The sequence below is a fragment of the Arachis ipaensis genome, chromosome B4 (genome assembly GCF_059453495.1).
Source record: "Arachis ipaensis isolate K30076 ecotype BB chromosome B4, ASM5945349v1, whole genome shotgun sequence".
NCBI classification, from domain to species: domain Eukaryota; kingdom Viridiplantae; phylum Streptophyta; class Magnoliopsida; order Fabales; family Fabaceae; genus Arachis; species Arachis ipaensis.
The window spans coordinates 90558323-90580512 of record NC_142439.1 but is presented as its reverse complement, the minus strand read 5'-3'; the positions used below and the strand labels follow the sequence as shown (position 1 = coordinate 90580512).

The 22190-nt window shown below is 36.6% G+C and overlaps 1 protein-coding gene across 1 annotated transcript in view; it reads right to left on the bottom strand.

Annotated features, from left to right (window-relative positions):
• Nucleotides 1-16994, bottom strand: part of LOC110271527 (plasma membrane ATPase 2-like) — a 28953-nt gene extending 11959 nt beyond the window's left edge. Inside the window, exons 1-2 of the mRNA XM_088484679.1 lie at nt 16938-16994; nt 16112-16169 (exon numbers count right to left, since the gene is read on the bottom strand). Coding sequence (XP_088340805.1) covers nt 16112-16169; nt 16938-16994 — 115 coding nt within the window. The remainder of the gene's footprint in view (nt 1-16111; nt 16170-16937) is intronic.
• Nucleotides 16995-22190: the final 5196 nt, after the last annotated feature.

The following is a 22190-nucleotide window of genomic DNA, read 5'->3' as shown; positions in this document are numbered from 1 at the left end:
GGAGTGGATTGTTTTCCTTTGGGAGCCATGATCTTAGTGATCTCGGATAAACACACCAAACTTAGAGGTTTGCTTGTCCTCAAGCAAAAGAAAAGAAAGGAGAGGGATAGAAGGAGATCGAGGTGCACTTGTTGATGGAGGAGGGGGGAGGCCGAACCCAATTTAAAGGGGTGGGGGTGGATTTTCGAAAAATTGGAAGAGATAAGATAAAAAGATTGAGTTGAAAAAGATAAGATAGAAGATATAGTTTGATTTTGAAAAGATAGGATAGATTTTTGAAAAAGATAAATCTGGGTTTTTGAAAAAGATAATATGAAAAAGATATTGAAAAGATTTTAGAGTGAAAAAGATAAGATAGAAGATATAGTTTGATTTTGAAAAGATAGGATAGATTTTTGAAAAAGATAAATCTGGGTTTTTGAAAAAGATAATATGAAAAAGATATTGAAAAGATTTTAGGGTGAAAAAGATAGATTTGTTTTTGGAAAAGATTTGAAAAGAGTTGGATTGATTTTGCAAAGAGGGTGTGTGCTTATGAATTAAGATACATTTGATATTTTGAGGGTAGGATTTTTAAAAATCAGGGTTCTTGACATGTTTATGTAAATAAAATCATGTATTGAATCATAAAATTATAAATTAGAATGGAAATACGTGTGGGATTACTGGATTTGGCTCCTCCCTGTCCTCCTGGCGTTTGAACGCCCAAACACTGCCTGTTTTGGGCGTTCAGCACCCAAATGCTGATCTCCTGGGCGTTCAGCGCCCAGTTGCTGCCATTCCTGGCGTTCAACGCCCAGTGGGTGGCCATTTCTGGCATTGAATGCCCAAATACTGCCATTACTGGCGTTCAGCGCCCAGTGGATGCCCATTTTGGGCGCTGAACGCCCAAAATGCCCCTTTACTGGCGTTTTCTTCCCATTGAGCTCTTTTACTCTGTTTTGTGTGCCAAGGTCTTCTATAAATGATTATTTACCTTGTTGTCAATGAACTCTATATAAAAAATAAAGATAGAAATAGGGCAAAATGCTTAGAGGATTGTTGCCCCACGGCTGGGTTGCCTCCCAGCAAGCGCTTCTTTATTGTCTTTAGCTGGACCTTGCTGAGCTTTTAATCTAGCTTCAGCCTTGAGCATTCTTGCTCAGTGTTGCCTTCAAGATAATGCTTGATTCTCTGTCCATTGACAATGAACTTCTTATCAGAATCAATATCTTGAAGCTCCACATAACCATATGGTGATACACTTGTAATCACGTATGGTCCCCTCCACCGGGATTTCAGTTTCTCGGGGAATAGCCTGAGTCTAGAGTTAAACAATAGGACCTTTTGTCCTGGTTCAAAGATTCTAGATGACAGCTTTCTGTCATGCCATTTTTTTTATTTTTCTTTATAAAGCTTGGCATTTTCGAAAGCTGTGAATCTGAATTCCTCTAGCTCATTTAGCTGGAGCAATCGTTTTTCTCCAGCTAATTTGGCATCAAAGTTTAGGAATCTGGTTGCCCAGTAGGCCTTATGTTCCAGTTCCACGGGCAAGTGGCATGCCTTACCATACACGAGTTGGTATGGAGAGGTCCCTATAGGGGTCTTGAATGCTGTTCTGCAAGCCCACAGGGCATCATCCAAGCTCATTGCCCAATCCTTTCTACGGGTATTTACTGTCCGTTCCAGGATTCTCTTTAATTCTCTGTTAGAGACTTCAGCTTGCCCATTGGTTTGTGGATGATATGGTGTGGCCACTTTGTGGCAAATTCCATACCTAACCATGGCAGAGTAAAGCTGTTTATTGCAGAAGTGAGTGCCCCCATCACTGATTAACACTCTAGGGACACCAAACCTGCTGAAAATATATTTCTGGAGGAACTTCAGCACTGTTTTAGTATCATTGGTGGGTGTGGCAATAGCCTCAACCCATTTTGATACATAGTCAACTGCCACCAGAATATAAGTGTTTGAGTATGATGGTGGGAAAGGTCCCATGAAGTCAATTCCCCATACATCAAACAACTCTATTTCCAAGATCCCTTGTTGAGGCATGGCGTAACCATGAGGCAGGTTACCAGCTCTTTGGCAACTGTCACAATTACGTACAAACTCTCGGGAATCTTTATAGAGTGTGGGCCAATAGAAGCCACATTGGAGGACCTTGGTGGTTGTTCGTTCACCTCCGAAATGGCCTCCAAATTGAGATCCGTGGCAATGCCATAGGATTCTCTCTGCTTCCTCTCTGGGGACACACCTACGGATAATTCCGTCTGCACATCTCTTAAAGAGATAGGGTTCATCCCACAAGTAGTACTTTGCATCAGTAACTAATTTCTTCTTTTGTATTCTATTGTACTCCTTGGGTATGAACCTTGCAGCTTTATAGTTTGCAATATCGGCAAACCATGGTGCTTCCTGAATGGCAAATAGATGCTCATCAGGGAACGTCTCAGAGATCTCAAGAAAGGGGAGGGACGTCCCTTTCACTGGCTCTATCCGGGACAGATGATCAGCCACTTGGTTCTCTGTCCCTTTTCTGTCTCTTATTTCTATATCAAACTCTTGCAGAAGCAATACCCATCTGATGAGCCTGGGTTTTGAATCCTGCTTTGTGAGTAGATATTTAAGAGCAGCATGGTCAGTATACACAATCACTTTTGATCCTACTAAGTATGATCTGAACTTGTCAATGGCGTAAACCACTGCAAGTAGTTCTTTTTCTGTGGTTGTGTAATTTTTCTGGGCATCATTTAGAATGCGACTGGCATAATAAATGACATGCAGAAGCTTGTCATGCCTCTGTCCCAATACTGCACCAATGGCATGATCACTGGCATCACACATTAACTCAAATGGCAATGTCCAGTCTGGTGTAGAAATGACTGGTGCTGTGACCAGCTTAGCTTTCAGCGTTTCAAACGCCTGCAGGCATGCTGTGTCAAACACAAATGGCGTGTCAGCAGCTAGCAGATTGCTTAGAAGTTTTGCGATTTTTGAAAAATCCTTTATAAACCTCCTATAGAATCCTGCATGCCCCAGAAAGCTTCTGATTGCCTTAACATTGGCAGGTGGTGGTAATTTTTCAATTACCTCTATTTTTGCTTGATCCACCTCTATTCCCTTGTTTGAGATTTTATGCCCAAGAACAATTCCTTCAGTCACCATGAAGTGACACTTTTCCCAGTTTAAAACTAGGTTGGTTTCTTGGCATCTTTTCAGAACAAGTTTCAGGTGATCAAGACAGGAGCTGAATGAGTCTCCATATACTGAGAAGTCATCCATGAAGACTTCCAGAAATTTTTCCACCATATTAGAGAAAATAGAGAGCATGCATCTCTGGAAGGTTGCAGGTGCATTGCATAGCCCAAAGGGCATCCTTCTATAAGCAAACACTCCGGATGGACATGTGAATGCTGTTTTCTCTTGATCCTGGGGATCTACTGCAATCTGGTTATAGCCTGAGTAGCCATCCAAAAAGCAGTAATAATCATGACCTGCTAGTCTCTCTAGCATCTGGTCTATGAATGGTAAAGGAAAATGATCCTTTCTGGTGGCTGTATTGAGCCTTCTGTAGTCAATACACATGCGCCACCCTGTAACTGTTCTTGTAGGAACCAGTTCATTTTTTTCATTATGAATCACTGTCATGCCTCCCTTTTTTGGGACGACTTGAACAGGGCTCACCCAGGGGCTATCAGAAATGGGATAAATAATCCCAGCCTCTAGTAATTTGGTGACCTCTTTCTGCACCACTTCCTTCATGGCTGGATTTAGCCGCCTCTGTGGTTGAACCACTGGTTTGGCATTATCCTCCAGTAGGATTTTGTGCATGCATCTAGCTGGGCTTATGCCCTTAAGGTCACCTATGGACCACCCAAGAGTTGTCTTGTGTGTCCTTAGCACTTGAATAAGTGCTTCCTCTTCCTGTGAATTTAAAGTAGAGCTTATGATCACTGGAAAGGTGTCACCTTCTCCTAGAAATGCATATTTCAAGGATGGTGGCAGTGGCTTGAGCTCTGGTTTAGGAGGTTTTTCCTCTTTCAGAAGAAAGTTCAGAGGCTCTTTCATGTCCCCTGAATCCTCCAAATCAAGCTGAACATCTTTAAAGATGTCTTCCAACTCTGATTCGAGACTCTCAGCCATGTTGATCTCTTCTACCAAAGAGTCAATAAGGTCAACTTTCATGCAGTCTGTTGATGTGTCTGGATGCTGCATGGCTTTGACAGCGTTCAACTTGAACTCGTCATCGTTGACTCTCAGGGTTATTTCCCCCTGTTGGACGTCAATGAGGGATCGTCTAGTTGCTAGGAAGGGTCTTCCTAGAATGAGAGTGGCACTCGTGTGCTCCTCCATTTCCAGCACAACAAAGTCAGTGGGAAAGGCGAATGGCCCAACTCTGACAATCATGTCCTCAATCACGCCTGATGGGTATTTAGTGGAACCATCAGCAAGTTGGAGACATATCCGGGTTAGTTTAACTTCTTCAGTTAAGCCAAGCTTCCTGATAGTGGATGCAGGTATTAGGTTGATGCTTGCCCCAAGATCGCATAAGGCTGTCTTGGTGCAATCACCTTCCAATATGCATGGTATCAGAAAACTCCCAGGGTCTTTAAGCTTTTCAGGAAAGCTTTTCAGAATGACTGCACTGCATTCTTCAGTGAGGAGAACTCTTTCTGTTTCTCTCCACTCCTTTTTATGACTCAAGATCTCTTTCATGAACTTGGCATAAGAAGGTATTTGCTCAAGTGCCTCTGCAAAAGGAATCTTTATTTCAAGAGTCCTTAGATAATCTGCAAAGCGAGCAAATTGCTTATCCTGCTCCTCTTTCCGGAGTTTTTGAGGATAAGGTATCTTGGCTTTATATTCCTCAACCTTAGTGGCTAAAGAAGCCTTTTTAGAGGGGTTGTTATCAGCACTTGTGTGTGTCTGATCCCTCACTGGCAATTGAGTACCAGAGTCAGAAGCTGGAGTGACGTTAGACGCCAACTCACTGTCTGTTCCTGGCGCCTGAACGCCAGAAATGTGCCCATTTTGGGCGTTCAACGCTGAATTATGCCCTCTTTGGGCGTTCAACGCCAGATTCTTGCCCATTTCTGGCGTTGAACGCCAATCCTGCCTTGTTTCTGGTGCTGAACGCCAGTTTTGGGCATGGTCTGGGCGTTCAGCGCCAGCCTTCCACCCATTTTCTGGCGTTTTAGTGCCAGAATTATTTTTCCCTGGGCTCTTACTATCCTCAGGGGAATCTTTGGTGGGTCGCTCATTTCTTGAATTTTTGATGCCTTGAGGTGGGGTATTTAATGTTTTCCCACTTCTTAATTGAACTGCTTGGCATTCTTCTGCTATTTGCTTTGATAGCTGCTGCTTTGTTTGCTTAAACTGTTCGTCCATATGTATATTAGCTATCCTTGTCTCCTGTAACCTGTCTTTGAATTCAGCTAGCTGTTTTGTTAGAAAATCTAATTGCTGATTGAATTCAGCAGCTTGTTTTACAGTACTGAATTCAGCAGTTACTGTTTTAACCTCTTCATTCATGGAAGGGTTGCTGCTTAGATACAGATGCTGATTCCTGGCAACTGTATCAATGAGCTCTTGAGCTTCTTCAATTGTCTTTCTCATATGGATAGATCCACCAGCTGAGTAATCTAAAGACATCTGAGCTCCTTCTGCAAGCCCATAGTAGAAGATGTCTAACTGAACCCACTCTGAAAACATTTCAGAGGGGCATTTTCGTAGCATCTCTCTGTATCTCTCCCAGGCATCATAAAGAGATTCATTATCTCCTTGTTTAAAGCCTTGGATGTCCAGCCTTAGCTGTGTCATCCTTTTTGGAGGGAAATATTGATTCAGGAATTTTTCTGTCAGCTGTTTCCATGTTCTTATGCTGGCCTTAGGTTGGTTATTTAACCACCTCTTAGCTTGATCTTTTACAGCAAATGGAAACAGTAATAGTCTGTAGACATCCTGATCTATTTCCTTATCATGTACTGTGTCAGCAATTTGTAAAAATTGTGCCAGAAACTCTGTAGGTTCTTCCTGTGGAAGACCGGAATACTGGCAACTTTGCTGCACCATGATAATGAGCTGAGGATTCAACTCAAAGCTACTGACTCCAATGGAGGGTATGCAGATGCTACTCCCATATGAAGCAGTAGAGGGGTTAGAATATGACCCCAGAGTCCTCCTGGACTGTTCATTTCCACTTATGTCCATGATGGATCTATCGATATAACTTGGACTGATTTACCTTTTTTATTTATTTTATTTTATAAGAAGTAAATACTTAAATAAAATAAAATAACTAAAAAGAATTTGAATTTTGAAGTTAAAAAAAATATTTTTTTTTTGTTTATAAAAAAAAGAAATTATTTAGTTAAAAAAAGAAATTTTTGAAAAAGAGGGAAGATATTTTCGAAAATTAGAGAGAGGGAGAGTTAGTTAGGTGGTTTTGAAAAAGTTAAGAAACAAACAAAAAGTTAGTTAGTTAGTTGAAACAAATTTTGAAAAGATAAGAAGTTAGGAAGTTAGAAGAGATATTTTGAAAAGATATTTTTGAATTTAGTGAGGAGAGAGAAAAACAATAAGATAGTACAAGATTTAAAATTTTTAGATCTAATGCTCCTTGTTTTCGAAAAATTTGGAGGGAAAACACCAAGGAATACCAAACTTAAAAATTTTAAGATCAAGACACAAGGAAAACTCAAGAACACTTTGAAGACTCACAAGAACACAAGAACATGAAGAAAGAACACCAAACTTAAAATTTTTAGAAAACCAAACCAAAATTTTCGAAAACCAAAGGGAAATCAACAAGAAAATACCAAACTTTAAGTTTGGCACAAAATTTAATAGAGAAACTATTATTTATGAAAAAGAAGGTTTTGAAAAGAATATAAAAGACTCTAACCCAATTACCAAGAACACAGATTAATGCTCTAGCCAAATGAGTTATGGGACCTTCAAAAATTTTAAAAAAGATTATTTTTGAAAACACCAAACTTAAAGTTTGGCACAGGATTTAATAGAAAAATTATTTTTGAAAAAGGTTTTTAAAAAAAAAATATGATAGCCAATTATCATGAACATAAACACCACGTTCTAAATAACTGAGCTATAAGTTTAAAGTATTTTAACAAGGGATAAATAATAAAAGACTCTAAACCAAAAAAAAAAGAAAGATTTTTCCTAATCTAAGCAACAAAATAATCCGTCAGTTGTTCAAACACGAACAATCCCCGGCAACGGCGCCAAAAACTTGGTGCACGAATTGCGAATCACACTTTTCACAACGCGTACCACTAACCAGCAAGTGCACTGGGTCGTCCAAGTAATACCTTACGTGAGTAAGGGTCGAATCCCACGGAGATTGTTGGTTTGAAGCAATCTATGGTTATCTTGTAAATCTTAGTCAGGAAGTCAATTATGTTTATCAATTGAATTGTGAGTAACCAGTAGAGCATAAATTAAAAATTACTTGTTGTGCAGTAATGGAGAATATGTTGGAGTTTTGGAGATGCTTTGTCTTATGAATCTCTGCTTTTCTCTGTCTTCTTGTTCACGCACGCACGTCCCCCTATGGCAAGCTGTGTGTTGGTGGATCACCGTTGTCAATGGCTACCTTCCGTCCTCCCAGTGAAAACTACGCTCACGCGCTCTGTCACAGCACGGCTAATCACCGGTTGGTTCTCGATCCGGTTGGAATAGGATTTACTATCCTTTTGCGTCTGTCACTAACGCCCAGCCTTCAAGAGTCTGAAGCTCGTCACAGTCATTCAATCCTTGAATCCTACTCGGAATACCACAGACAAGGTTTAGACTTTCCGGATTCTCATGAATGCTGCCATCAGTTCTAGCTTATACCACGGAGATTCTGATTAAGGAATCTAAGAGATACTCATTCAATCGTATATAGAACGGAGGTGGTTGTCAGGCACACGTTCATGATTTGAGGAAGGTGATGAGTGTCACAGCTCATCACCTCCATCACAGTTAAGCGCGAATGAACATCTTAGATAGGAACAAGCGTGTTTGAATGGAAAACAGAAATACTTGCATTAATTCATCGAGACACAGCAGAGCTCCTCACCCCCAACAATGGGGTTTAGAGACTCATGCCGTTAGAGAATACAAAGTTTTGATCTGAAAATGTCATGAGATACAAAATAAGTTTCTAAAAGTTGTTTAAATACTAAACCAGTAGCCTAGGGTTACAAAATATGAGTGGACTATGATGGATGATGCAGAGATCCACTTCTGGGGCCCACTTGGTGTGCTGGGGCCCACTTGGTGTGTGCTGGGGCTGAGACTTTAAGCAATTCACGTGCAGAGGCCATTTGTGGAGTTGAACGCCAGTTTTTGTGCCAGTTTGGGCGTTCAACTCCAGTTTTTGATCCTTTTCTGGCGCTGGACGCCAGAATTGGGCAGAGGACTGGCGTTGAACGCCAGTTTACGTCATCTAGCCTTGTGCAAAGTATGGACTATTATATATTTCTGGAAAGCCCTGGATGTCTACTTTCCAATGCAATTGGAAGCATGCCATTTCGAGTTCTGTAGCTCCAGAAAATCCAATTTGAGTGCAGGGAGGTCAGAATCCAACAGCATCAGCAGTCCTTTTTCAGCCTGAATCAGATTTTTGCTCAGCTCCTTCAATTTCAGCCAGAAAAATACCTGAAATTACAGAAAAACACACAACTCATAGTAAAGTCCAGAAATATGAATTTTTCCTAAAAACTACTGGAAATAAACTAAAAACTAACTAGAACATACTCAAAACTATATGAAATTATCCCCAAAAAGCGTATAAAATATCCGCTCATCACTTTGGTTCATGGAAGTTTGTGTGGTTGGTGAGTTTTGACAGAGGCTTTCTGTTGAAGCGTGGTCAAGTGATGATATCTTCGGATGAATATCATATGGAGCATTAGAATTCCCTTCCCAGCCACCATTAGAATCATGACTTGCATCATTTTGTGGTGGAGGGAAATATCCCATATGATTTTCTTTCTCATCTTGTGGTTCTGAAGCATAGCTCCATGAATTGGAGTGCCCAGAATTTGAAGTTTCTTGGTGATATTCCCAACCACCATTAGAGATTGGTGATGGTGGGTGATATCCCATAAAATTTTGTTTGACCATAAGATGAGTTGAACTCCATTTGTATTTTGTAAACATCAATGAAATTTGAAATTCATGTCATAGAGAAAGAATTTCTTAGTGAGGCAATAACTCAAACACCTTGGTTTCAACTTAGAACAGAGAACAAAAATAAAGAAAATGCTTAATCTAGACTTCTCACCCACTTAATCATTGTTGATCTAAATCAATCCCCGGCAACGGCGCCAAAAACTTGATGGGATATTTTCGTGGAGAAACGAATTTCTCCAAAACACCCAAAACTAACCGGCAAGTGCACCGGGTCGCATCAAGTAATAAAACTCACGGGAGTGAGGTCGATCCCACAGGGATTGATGGATCAAGCAACTTTAGTGGGTGATTAGTTTAGTCAAGCTATCATTTAAGTGAGATTGGGTGAAATTGTAACCAACAGGAAGTAAAGGACAATGAATTTAAAGTTGCAGAATGTAAATTGGCAAGTAACTTAAGGGGCAAGAAATGTAAATTGCAAGAATCTTAAATTGCAAGAAATGTAAATTGCATGAAATTAAAGGGGAATAGGTGCTGGAAATTAAAAGGAAGCAGTAGATCAAGTAACTGAAAAGTTAAATTGCAGGAAGAATAAATCAAGATCATAACAACTTAAACGTAAAGTGCAGAGGAACAAAAGTGCTGGAAAATAAATTGGGAACAAGGAGATCAGAGAGCAATCACTCCAAGAATCAGAATGTGAAATCAAATGCAGCAGATTTTAAACAGAAGTGCTTGAAGAATTAAAAACAGAAAGTAACTGTGCTTAATTTGCAGCAATTTAAAAGGATGTTGAAGATCTCAGGAGTGGATCCTTCCTTGATCCAACAAGAGAAAAGTTGCAGAGAATTAAAAGAAAGATTGCAGAAGAAGTAAAGAGAAGTTGCAAATAGAGAATGAAAACAGAATTCCTTCCAATCTCAATTCAAGATTCAAAACAGAAATTGAAAATTCAGAGAGAGAGAGCTCTCTAGTGGAGTCACCCTCCCTTCTCTCTATTCGGGCCTCCCTTCTAAAATGAGAATGATGCCTTATATAGGCATTTTTACAAAATGAAAATGAAATTCAAAACAAATTACAATTAAAATAAAATTTCTATTCTAACTATCTCTTGTGCCTTTGAGTGTTGATAATGGGCCCTTGCTCTTGATGGAATTGGGTTGATAGAGGCCTTGGTTGATTGCTCTTGGAGTTGGAGAGAGAACCGAATTGAACCGGGTTGGAATCATGAAAGCTTGAGTAAAAGTTGGAGTAAAAGTTAGGGTCTAACTTTTGCTCCAACTTTTCATATCAGCACCCTTCCTTGCTGATACCAACGTTGGGGCAAAAGTTAGAGGTCAAACTTTTGCTCCAACGTTGGCCCCCTTGTGTGCATGTGTGGGGTGCTACTTTGTCCTCTTGTCAACGTTGCCAATTTCATGCCAACTATAGACTATTATATATGGTTGGAAAGCTCTGAATGTCAGCTTTCTAACCCAATTCGAATCACCTCAATTGGACATCTACAACTCAAGTTATGCTCCTTTGAAGAGGACAAGGTTGCTGGCCTTGGTGTGCAGCGTTTGAGGTAAAGTTTGCCTCAAACATGGTCGAAAATGCCAGTTCTAGAGGCTCAAACATATTGTCCACCCCATACTATTATACATTGTTGGAAAGCCCTGGATGTCTACTTTCCAATGCCGTTGGGAGCACATCATTTGGAGCTCTACAGCTCGAGTTACACTCCGTCGAAGGTGCAGAGGTCAGTTGGCCTCACTGCCGGTTGCCACCATGTTCATTTATGCTCATTGCGGGGCAGTTTTCTCCCTCAATTTTAGTGTCCACCATGCAGTGCCATATATGCTTGGAAAGCTCTTAATTCCTACTTTCCATTGCTTTTTGAATCACCTCATTTGGAGCTCTGTAGCTCAAGTTATTCTTGTTGGAAGTATACCCCTTGCACACTCATGGCGCCAACGTTAGCCAAAAAGTTAGGAGCTAACGTTGGCGCAAACTTTTGCTAGCCCAGGGAGTGTTTTTCATGTGCCAACGTTAGCCAAAGAGTTAGGGGTTAACGTTGGCGCAAACTTTTGCTCATCCAGGGAGTGTTTTTCATGCCAAAAGTTAGCCAAAAAGTTAGGGGCTAACTTTTGCTCCAGCTTTTGCCCAAAAGTTAGCCAAAAAGTTAGGGGCTAACTTTTGGTCCAGCTTTTTGCTTCCTGGTTCATTTTCAATTAGTCCAAAAGTTTGAGCTAAAGTTTGAGGCAAACTTTTGCTCAAACTTTTTGTTCTCTATTCCTCCTAGCCATTCCTTCTTGCATCAACCTTTCTCCTAGCTTTCTTCACCTATCATTAATCAACCAAACACATCAAAGCTATGCTCAAAATCATGAGATATTCATTCTTTCATAATATGTGACAATTATAGCATAAAACCTCATGAAATTGCATTAATTCATACATGGTTGATTAAATCAAAGGAAACATGAAAATCTACCCAATTGGCTTGCTTATGGCTCAAGAAAGTGCATAAAACCTATTGAAAACAAATGAAAAAGCATAGAAAAACATGACATGGTGGCATGTCATCAACGGCTCCTCCTCTCTCATCGTTGCACACACTCTCTCGGGTTTGACTCGACAGCGGCGGCGGGCTGGTCTTCGACGGAGCTGGCAGCAAAGTGGCGTCTCCTTCCTCGAGCTCTCCTCTTCCGCGTGCGTGAGGTGGTGCGTGTGAGTATTGTGTTGTGTGCGTTGGAGAGGGAAAAAGGGGGAGTGGGGCTGCGGCGCTGTTGTGAACTCGATCGATTAGGGTGGCCAGGGTGAAAGGGGATGTGAGCTCGATCGATTAGATTAGGGTAGCTAGGGTGAAAGAGTTGGGGACTGGGTTGAAAGAGTGTCATTAGGGTGGGGACCGGGTTGGGGGCCGGGTCATTAGGGTTTTTCTTTTTTAAACCTTTTGGCCACGCTTTTAAAGCGTGGCCGTAATGAAACCCTATCGCCACGCTTTTAAAACGTTCCTGTTTCTCTCTATAGCCACGCTTTTGAAGCGTGACAAAAAAAAAACGTGGCCGTTTTTCTAATCAATTGCCACCCTTACAAAAGCGTGGCTGTTGACTCTTTTCGCCACGCTTTTGAAGCGTGGCAAAAAACAGTGGCCAAATCTCTAATCTATCGCTACCCTCACAAAAGCATGGTCATTGACCACTTTTGGCCACACTTTTAAAGCGTAGCAAGAAAAAAGCGTGACCATAAGTCTTTTTTCTTGTAGTGAATTAGTTCAATTGAAGTATTCAACTACCGATGTTCTGGTTATATTTTACATACTGCTAAATTCAATATCAACACCATCTAATGTCACTGCTAAGTTGAGGTTAATGTAAAAGACAAAAAAAAAAAAATGGTTGAGGTGGTAATTATTAATAAAAAATTGGCACTGCTATCAGAATATGTTCGATTTAGAGATTGAGTCACATAAAGTATGTTAATTTTTTTTTGAGTGTCTTCATTTTTTGTTTGAATTTTTTTTTAAACACAAATGTAATTTTATATTTTAATTTTTATTTACCAAAAATAACAAATTATAATTTTTGTGTTTAATTATTACGGTTGAAGAAAATTTATTTTTTTTGTCAATTCTATTTTTTATACTTATTTATAATATGAAATACTAAGAATAATCATCAGCATTCTTAGTATTTATTTTTTATGGTTATATTTCATAAACAAATATTTTTTTTATGGATGTTGTTGTTTTTTCTAGGAGCTTTTTCTTTAATGTTCTCTTATGCATACTGTTGATTTTTTTTTATAAAATTTGTAGTACTTGTTATTCATAAAAAATTTTAATAATTTTTATTGATACATATTTTTTATGAAATTTTTCTTTATTTTTTTTGTGTTTAGTTTTCTATAATTTTTACTGTGAGTTTTTAAATTAAATGCATTTTGCTTATTATTGTTATTTTTTTTATAATATAACTTAAATTTATTAAAAAGATCAAAATTAAATAAAAAATATTAAAAAAATCATGACTAAAAAAATATTAAATTTTAACACATAAAAGGTAAATGACATGTTAAATAAAATGGGACTGAAAATTACACAAATATAACATTTGAGATTTTGTTACACTGCAGTTATGTTTTAGATTTATATAAACCGCGACTTAGCTTGTTGTAGGGTTTTAGCTAGCAATTTTAACGCAAACCGTTGTAGTTTCTAGCAGTTTACATTAGTATGACTATAAAGCATAAGCAGCCAATTTGTGTGCATAAACTGACTGGTGATGAATTAAAGTTATTTACATAGAATTAAAATTTAAATATTAAAATTGCTAAAACCCTACAAGTCACCGTTTATATAAAACTAGTATTTTTATCCGTAATACTATTACGGAAATATAAGTCTTTTAAAATTATGTAAGTCCTGGTATTATAGATTACGACATGAAAAATTTATAGTATTAAATTATTTTTATAAAATTGTATTAAGGGACAAAAGTTTCCATCGACTAAGAAGACCAGAATCTTAAACAAAATTAAATAATAACTTTTTTAGTTATTATTTTCAAATGAAAGAGTTTAATTTTTTTACTTAATTTTAACATTCGTTATCTAAAATTTAAAAGAATTTAACGTGTATATTTTTATATTTGATTAGGTATTAAGTTTGTTGCACAAATAGGAATAATTAATTTTTATACTTGCTATTTAAAAATAATATTTTTTTCTATATATATAAAAATATAATTAGATATTAATATAAAAAAATTTATATTTATAGTTATAAAATTAACTCATTTTTTTAAAAACAATTGAATCTTGATTCTAACTTTTAATCACAACATTAATATTTTTTTAAAATTATATGTAATAAATATTTAAAAGAAAAAAAATAAAAACATATATTAAAAAGATAAGCACTAAAATTTAAATTTAAATAAAATATATGTATATAATAATATTTTTTTATTTAAATTATATTATGTTGTTAATTTTACTTTTATGAGAGAAAAGAGAAAGAAAGATAAAGAAGAAGAATGAGAGAGGGAGTTTGTTAATTTTGGAAGTTAAGAAAATTTTTTATTTTAATTATAATGAAAATATCTAGTGACAAATTTTGATTTGTCAAATTACTAATATAAAATATGAATTATAAATTATATATAGAGTAGGAAGGATAAAGAGAAATAGAAAAAAAGAGAGGTAGATAAGAAAATATAAGAAGGATGTTTACTAATTTTAGAGGAAAATATTTTCTCTAAATTTTAATAAGAGAGTGTCGTATGACACATTTTAGTTATTAAATTAGTTAGTAATATATAAATATAATATAAAATATAGCTATATTTCAATTTTAGTATTTTAATTTAATTTAAATACAATTAGAGAGAATGTTATATTGTATATTTTGATTGTCAAATTCGTAATTAGTCATTAATAATGATAATGATATATAAGAGAGATAAAGTGAGTGGAGGAATGAGAGAGATAGAGAAAGGAAGAGAGAAGAGGGGAGAGTTTTTTAATTTTAAAGGGAAAGATTTGATTTCAATTGCAATAAGGGAATGACATGTGGCACATTTTGGCCTTAAAATTAGTAATATATAATAGATATAATAGATATATAAATATAATAGATAATATAGCTATATTTTAATTTTAGTATTTCAATTTTAATTTTAATTTAATTTAAATACAATTAGAGAATGTTATGTTGTATATTTTGATTGTCAAATTCGTAATTAGTCATTGATAATGATATATAAGAGAGATAGATAGAGTGAAGAAATGAGAGAGATAGAAAAAAGAAGAGAGAAGAGAGGAGAGTTCTTTGATTTTAGAGGAAAAAATTTTATTTCAATTGCAATGAGAGAGTGACATGTGGCACATTTTGACCTTAAAATTAGAGATATATAATAGATAATAGATTAAAACAGAACTGTAATGTAACAAAATCTTAAATATCAGTTCTATTTTATTTAAATGTCATTTATCCATACATAAATATCAGTTCTTTCACAAAAAAATTATAACAAAAAAGATATTGAAAAAAAGTTAAATAATATAAATTTATGTCTTTTTAATAATTTTTATATAAATTTTGAATAATATAATCTATTTATTTAATATCAATTTATTTTTACTCAAAATCAAGTTTATAAAATTATTTTAATATAAATTTCTATTTATAAATTTTAATCCAAACCTACACTTAGTCAGTGATTAAAATAATTGTGTTCAATTTCACATTTTAAACGATTTTCTTAAACTGGAGTTAGTATTTTAAAAGAAAATATAACTCCCATAGTACTGATTATTCACCTGAGAAACGAATCTGAAACCATTGGCCGGTTAAGACAGAAAATTGAAATATTTGTTAGTCCAACCGATAATTTTAATTAATTTATGAACAAAATTATCTGGACTCTTCTGGATGCCTTAGGACATAGGAGAACTTGTAAGTTCAAACAATGCTAATTATATTGGACCACTCCTTTTATGTTAAATTAAAGGACAAAAGTCACGGTTTTGTGTAATTCTGATTAATCATGAATATTGTATTTTTCTTCTCGATGCATAATATATGTACTAGAAGGGACTGGACGACTGGTAAATGTAATATTATAAAATCATTGCATTTCCCCTTTATTTTCGTTATCATCTAGTACATTTTTGTCATCATGTATGCATGCTTATGGTCGGCAAACTATTATAATTTAAGTCGTGAATTATGAATAGAGACTCGGATATTTTTTAATGCAATTATGAGCATGATTCATATGTCCACATATGTTTCCTACGATCTTTTATCCTAACTCTGTTCTGATGGGGGATGTTTATTAATTTATTTATTTTTTTTTGGTGACTGTTTATTAATTTATTTGATATGTGACAAAGTAGTTATATATATTAGCTATATATATAAAAGAAAGTGAATAAAGAAACTAATTATTTCAAATTCGGTCACAAATAATTAGATATTGATTCGAAAGTATATATATACCTTCCTTACCTTGTAATATGCATAATGAGTGTAAAACTATAGTTTCGTACAATTGTAACTGCAAAATAATATTACTATTGTGGTATCAGACATGAATTCAAATTCATTCATACACAATTTGTTTTTTAATTATTGATATTTCCGTAACCTCAATGTAAAATACGATGGAAAAATATAGGTAGACAATGAAAATATTAAATAATATGAACATGAACAATAGATATATCGGATGTTAAATTTACTAGGTGTACGAATAATTATTCTAATATTAAGATTTAAGTGGATAATTTGGGGTATAGTGTGTTTTTACTTTATTAGGCCAATTTCAGAATCTATTGTTCACATTGTTCACAAAAATCATTGTCTACCTAACAAAGTCTAAATACAATATAGTTGCAATCGAATTATAAAGCACAAATATCATAAGTGCATGATAGAAAACACCAGTCAACATTAAAGATATCAATTACATAAGTCAGTTACAAATTAGTTTTGTAATGGGCCTTGTATAATGATTGGCCCAATAACACTCTTTCTAAAGGCACGTCAGCTTATTCAAAGAACAATTAGATTGTATGAAGTAGAAAGTCTGTTTAAATCTATCAGCGTTGTCTCTCAAAATGGAGAGAATCCTCTCTCACTAGGAGAGTATCTCAGAATTCTTAGTTCTGTACTTAAGAAGTAAGTAACATTTTACCTCAAAACTTCTTTCCGTATATCTTCATCTCAAAACTTAAATCCACCCTAATCTCACTCACCACAACTAGCAACTATAAATCCTACTCATAAACCATAACACATTATGCTCAAAATCGATATCACTCACCCCATATTCGTTTAATCCGTCTTTTCTTATTTGCCTCTTCATTCTGACTTCATACATTCTTGTCTGCCACAAGTACATAAGTATCCACCCTTTTGGCTTTATCCCACCTATTCACATATCACTCAGGCATGGCAAAACTTAACAGCACCAGATACATCACCTTTTTTTTACACTACATTTCTCACGCTATCACACTTTTCATCTACTAACTATCACATAACCTAGCTATAAAATGGCTAGACCAAACATGGGAACCGACCCCATTGAAGGAGTCACCATCACTCTTAACCCACAATCTAGCCCAGGTTTCAAAATAGATATCTTCAATTTGGTTGGCAAAATTATCACAGATAAATGGCTCAAATTTAAAACCATTAAGAACTCCGTTCGTGACATGTGGAAAATCGCCAAAGAGGTCTTAATTTTAGAAGTGAGGAGAAACAAAATCTTTATAAGTTTCAAAGATAGTCGAGTGGAAAAAAAGTTTCTCAACAATGGTCCCCAAAATGTTAGAGGGAATTCGCTAAACCTCCAAAGATGGCTTTATGGAGAGGCGACATTGGATGTTAGCCATGACTATTTGGAGTTCTAGATTCAAGTACATAGACTTCCGATTGAGCACCTAAATGCCGAATAGCAAAAACCATTGAAAATCTCATCGGAATACCGGGAGAGGTGAAAAACCCAATAAAGGGCGAAATACTAGAGAAATTTTCTATGCTTTCGGGCTGCCATTAACATAACCCAACCTCTTCAGATAGGTTTTTGGCTTAACCAAAACAATAAAATTAGAACTTGGATTTGTTTTAAATACAAAAGGCTTCAAGATTGCTTCTGTCTTAAATGCGGTGTTATTTGACACAAGAAGAAAAATTGCAGCAAGCCAGTAGCCATGGCATGTTGGGATCTAATGAAACTAAGGTTCACCAAGGATCTAGCAACAGAGAGGGTCAGACCTTTGAAAGCAGGAAAGGAGAAAGAGAAATCGGAACAACAATTCATGGAACATGAAGAAGCATGTGAACATCACGCAAGGGAGGATGAAGGTAGTCAAAGCTCAGAGAACAAAGCCAAGGACCAACGGATACTAGAGGTTTTAGAGATACCGGTGTCATCGAAAAAAGTAAGAGGCCAAGAAGTGATGGGGAGTGGCAGTGAAAAGAAAGAAAGAGATAGAGAAGCTAAACCACTGCCACAAGAAAAGCAACCGGATGATCAAGAAGAGTGCCTTCTCAGTCTCTTAGAAATAGCATTGAAAAACCTGAGGGTAGCAAAAGGAAATGGCGTGAAAAATAAAAAAGAAAGCAAGCAAAAGGAGAAAATGGTACAAGGTATAGAAGAAAAGATGTAAAGGGAAAAAGATATAGTTGGGTCATCCAATTGGACCAAACCAAAAGGCACTCACACAAATAAAGCTATGAAGATAGTGGAGCAAGCCCAACAAGAACTAAACAACTTTCATGATTTTAATAATTTGGGCCTACTCAATTATCACCCATGTGGACTTCAAGCCTCTCCAACAAACCATAAAGAAGGCCACAAACCACAAAATGATTTTCAAGGCCATCTACCTCAGGCTGTAGACCTCAAGCAACATCAACCAGACCTGTAGAAGCAACGATCAGAAAATAAAGAAAAGGAAAAAGAGCAAAAAGTAAAGTGGGCTATAAGAGAAGAAGTAGAGAAGTGGACGAATATCAGAAAGCACAAAAAGAAACAACCTTTCAGAAATGAAAAAGGAAAAATCTAGTACTATGTAAAAATGACATCAGATAAGAAAGATAAGGAATCAAAGGCAAGTAACCAATTTAACAGCAACTTGAAGATTTGGGGGGGAGGTCCTCAGCATAGGAATACAATACAATCTGGAAATCAAAATGAAAAGAGAAGGAATAGAACCTATGATATTGACTAACTCCAACTGGGAGGATGATCAAGAATCAAGGAACAGCAAAGGGAGTAAGAATGTAAACTAGCAGGATAAATGCAACATAACCAAAGCTGAGGAGGCGGGCCTAACCATGATCATCCTAGGTTGGAATTGTCACGGAGTGGTAGTGGCTGTGACAGCTTCCGAGTTAAAAAATCTGTGCTTGAAGCACAAGCCGACCATAGTATATCTAATGGAAACTAGGGCTAAGGAGGACAAAATTAGAAAAATTGCTAGAAAGCTCCAATTCAGAAATGTATTTTGTGTAGAACCTCGGGGCTTCTCTTGTGGTCTATGTCTTTTATTGAATGAAAAAGTTAATGTTTCAGTTTATTCATAGTGCCAAAATTTTATCACTGTTGATATTAAGAGCAACAACAATTTAAATTGGAAATGTTGTTTTACCTATAGAAACCCCAAATTCAAGTAAAGATGAAGAACATGGCAAGCATTAGCCCAGTCAAAGGACCTGGTGGATGAGCAAAGTTGGTTCATTGGGGACTTCAACGACATACTCAATCAAGATGAAAAGATTGGCAAACACCCATAACCGCCTATCCAAAGAGAAGTGTTCAAAGAATTAGTGAACTAGAAGAATCTCATGGATATGGATGTAAGAACCAGCTTAACTGCTTTAGTAAAATAATAATTTTTTAAGTGCCCGGAGTAGATTCAAAATTTAGAAGTTTTAATTTGAAAATATAAAGGTGAAATTTGATTTCAATGAATTTTTCTGAGTTGGAAAATGTATCCTTTTCGAAAATTTTTCGTAAAAATGCGTACTGGCGCTTAAGCCGGTAGTACCAGCTATAGTCTGTCCAGAACTGTGTATTTTTGGAAAATAAGATTTTGAAAATTGATTTATTGTTTTGAAAGGATAAAAAAAATAATTTAGAATTGAAAACTGGGCACTGATCTTAAAGGTTTTGGCCTAAAGTGGGTCAAACGGACCAAAAATGCTAACGGGTTGGACCGAACCCAAATCTGGTCCAATGCCCAATATATATATGCTCATTTAATGAGCGTTCAGCTCATTCTTGCCCCAAAATAAGAAAGAGGCGGTTTGAGAGAAGAGAGGAAAAGAGGTGATGTTACTATTCACATCCATCTTATGGGAGCCATAACTTGAGCTACGGAACTCCGATTGACAAGCCGTTTGTGGCCACGCGAAGCTCTCGTCGAGTTCTTCATTTCTATATAAGAAAATATGGTAAGAACTCGAAACTCACACCCCAGTTTCTTGCCCTAAATTTTTGCGTTTTTGGAGTTTAATTTTTGAGTAAGTTTTGTGGTTTTGGTTGTTTTGGTAATCTCTAGTAGTGGGTAATTGTTGGATTTTACCCCTAAACTTGTTGGATAAGGTAAGTCTCTTTAAACTCTGGTGGTTTGATATTTTGGTTAGCCATAGTGTTGATTCTTGGTATCTTATGTGTATAGCTTGATAGTTGGTGAGTTTTGAAAGTGGTGTTGGTGCTTGAGGCTTGTTGATCTTGTTAGAATCAAACTTTGGGTGTTTACGCATGTTGGGAATCATCCAAGATATAGTTTCAGTTTCCTTTATGTAATATATAATGTTTCGTGAACCTTAGGCTAGTTAACTGGTGCATGAAATTACAATCACACTTTTGCAACTCCGCACAACTAACCAGCAAGTGCACTGGGTCGTCCAAGTAATACCTTACGTGAGTAAGGGTCGATCCCACGGTGATTGTTGGCTTGAAGCAAGCTGTGGTTATCTTGTAACTCTTAGTCAGGATATCAATAATTCTCAGATTTAATTGTAAAAAGTAAAAGAACATGAAATAAATACTTGTTATGCAGTAATGAAGAATAGGTTGAGGCTTTGGAGATGCTTTGTCTTCTGAATCTCTGCTTTCCTACTATCTTCTTCTTCATGCACGCAAGGCTCCTTCCATGGCAAGCTTTATGTTGGGCATCACCGTTGTCAATGGCTACATCCCATCCTCTCAGTGAAAATGTTCCAAATGCGCTGTTACCGCACGGCTAATCATCTGTCGGTTCTCGATCATATCGGAATAGGATCCATTGATCCTTTTGCGTCTGTCACACACCCAACACTCGCGAGTTTGAAGCTCGTCATAGTCATCCCTTCCCAGATCCTACTCAGAATATCACAGACAAGGTTTAGACGTTCTGGATCTCAGGAATGGCCGCCAATAATTCTAGCCTATACCACGAAGACTCTGAATTGAATCATGAGGCTAATAGATATGCATTCAATCTTAGGTAGAACGGAGGTGGTTGTCAGGCACGCGTTCATAGGTGAGAATGATGATGAGTGTCACGGATCATCACATTCATCAAGTTGAAGTGCGAATGAATATCTTAGAATGGAAGCAAGCGTAATAGAATGGAAAACAGTAGTAATTGCATTAATTCATGAAGAACAGCAGAGCTCCTCACCCCTAACAATGGGGTTTAGAGACTCATGCCGTAGAGAACACAACAAGAAATGTGTAAAGTGTCATGAGGTACAAGATGAATCACTGAAAGTAGTATTTATAGTAAACTAGTGACCTAGGGTTACAGAAAATGAGTAAGCTAGGGTGTTTATTGTAAAAATCCACTTCCGAGGCCCACTTGGTGTGTGCTTGGGCTGAGCATTGAAGCTTTCATGTGTAGAGACATTTCCTGGAGTTAAACGCCAGCTTTTATGCCAGTTTGGGCGTTTAACTCCAGCTTTTGGGCCAGTTCTGGAGTTAAACGCCAGAATTCTTGAGCTGACTTGAAACGCCTGTTTGGGCCATCAAATCTCGGGCAAAGTATGGACTATTATATATTGCTGAAAAGCCCAGGATGTCTACTTTTCAACGCAATTAAGAGCGCGCCAATTGGGCTTCTGTAGCTCCAGAAAATCCACTTTGAGTGCAAGAAGGTCAGAATCCAACAGCATCTGCAGTCCTTTTTCAGCCTCTGAATCAGATTTTTGCTCAGGTCCCTCAATTTCAGCCAGAAAATACCTGAAATCACAGAAAAACACACAAACTCATAGTAAAGTCCAGAAAAGTGATTTTTATTTAAAAACTAATAAAAACATAATAAAAACTAACTAAAATATACTAAAAACATACTAAAAACAATGCCAAAAAGCGTATGAATTATCCGCTCATCACAACACCAAACTTAAATTGTTGCTTGTCCCCAAGCAACTAAAAATCAAATAGGATAGAAAGAAGAGAATATACAGTGAATTCCAAAAACATATATGAAGATCAGTATTAATTAGATGAGCAAGGCTTTTAGCTTTTTGCCTCTGAACAGTTTTGGCATCTCACTTTATCCTTTGAAGTTCAGAATGATTG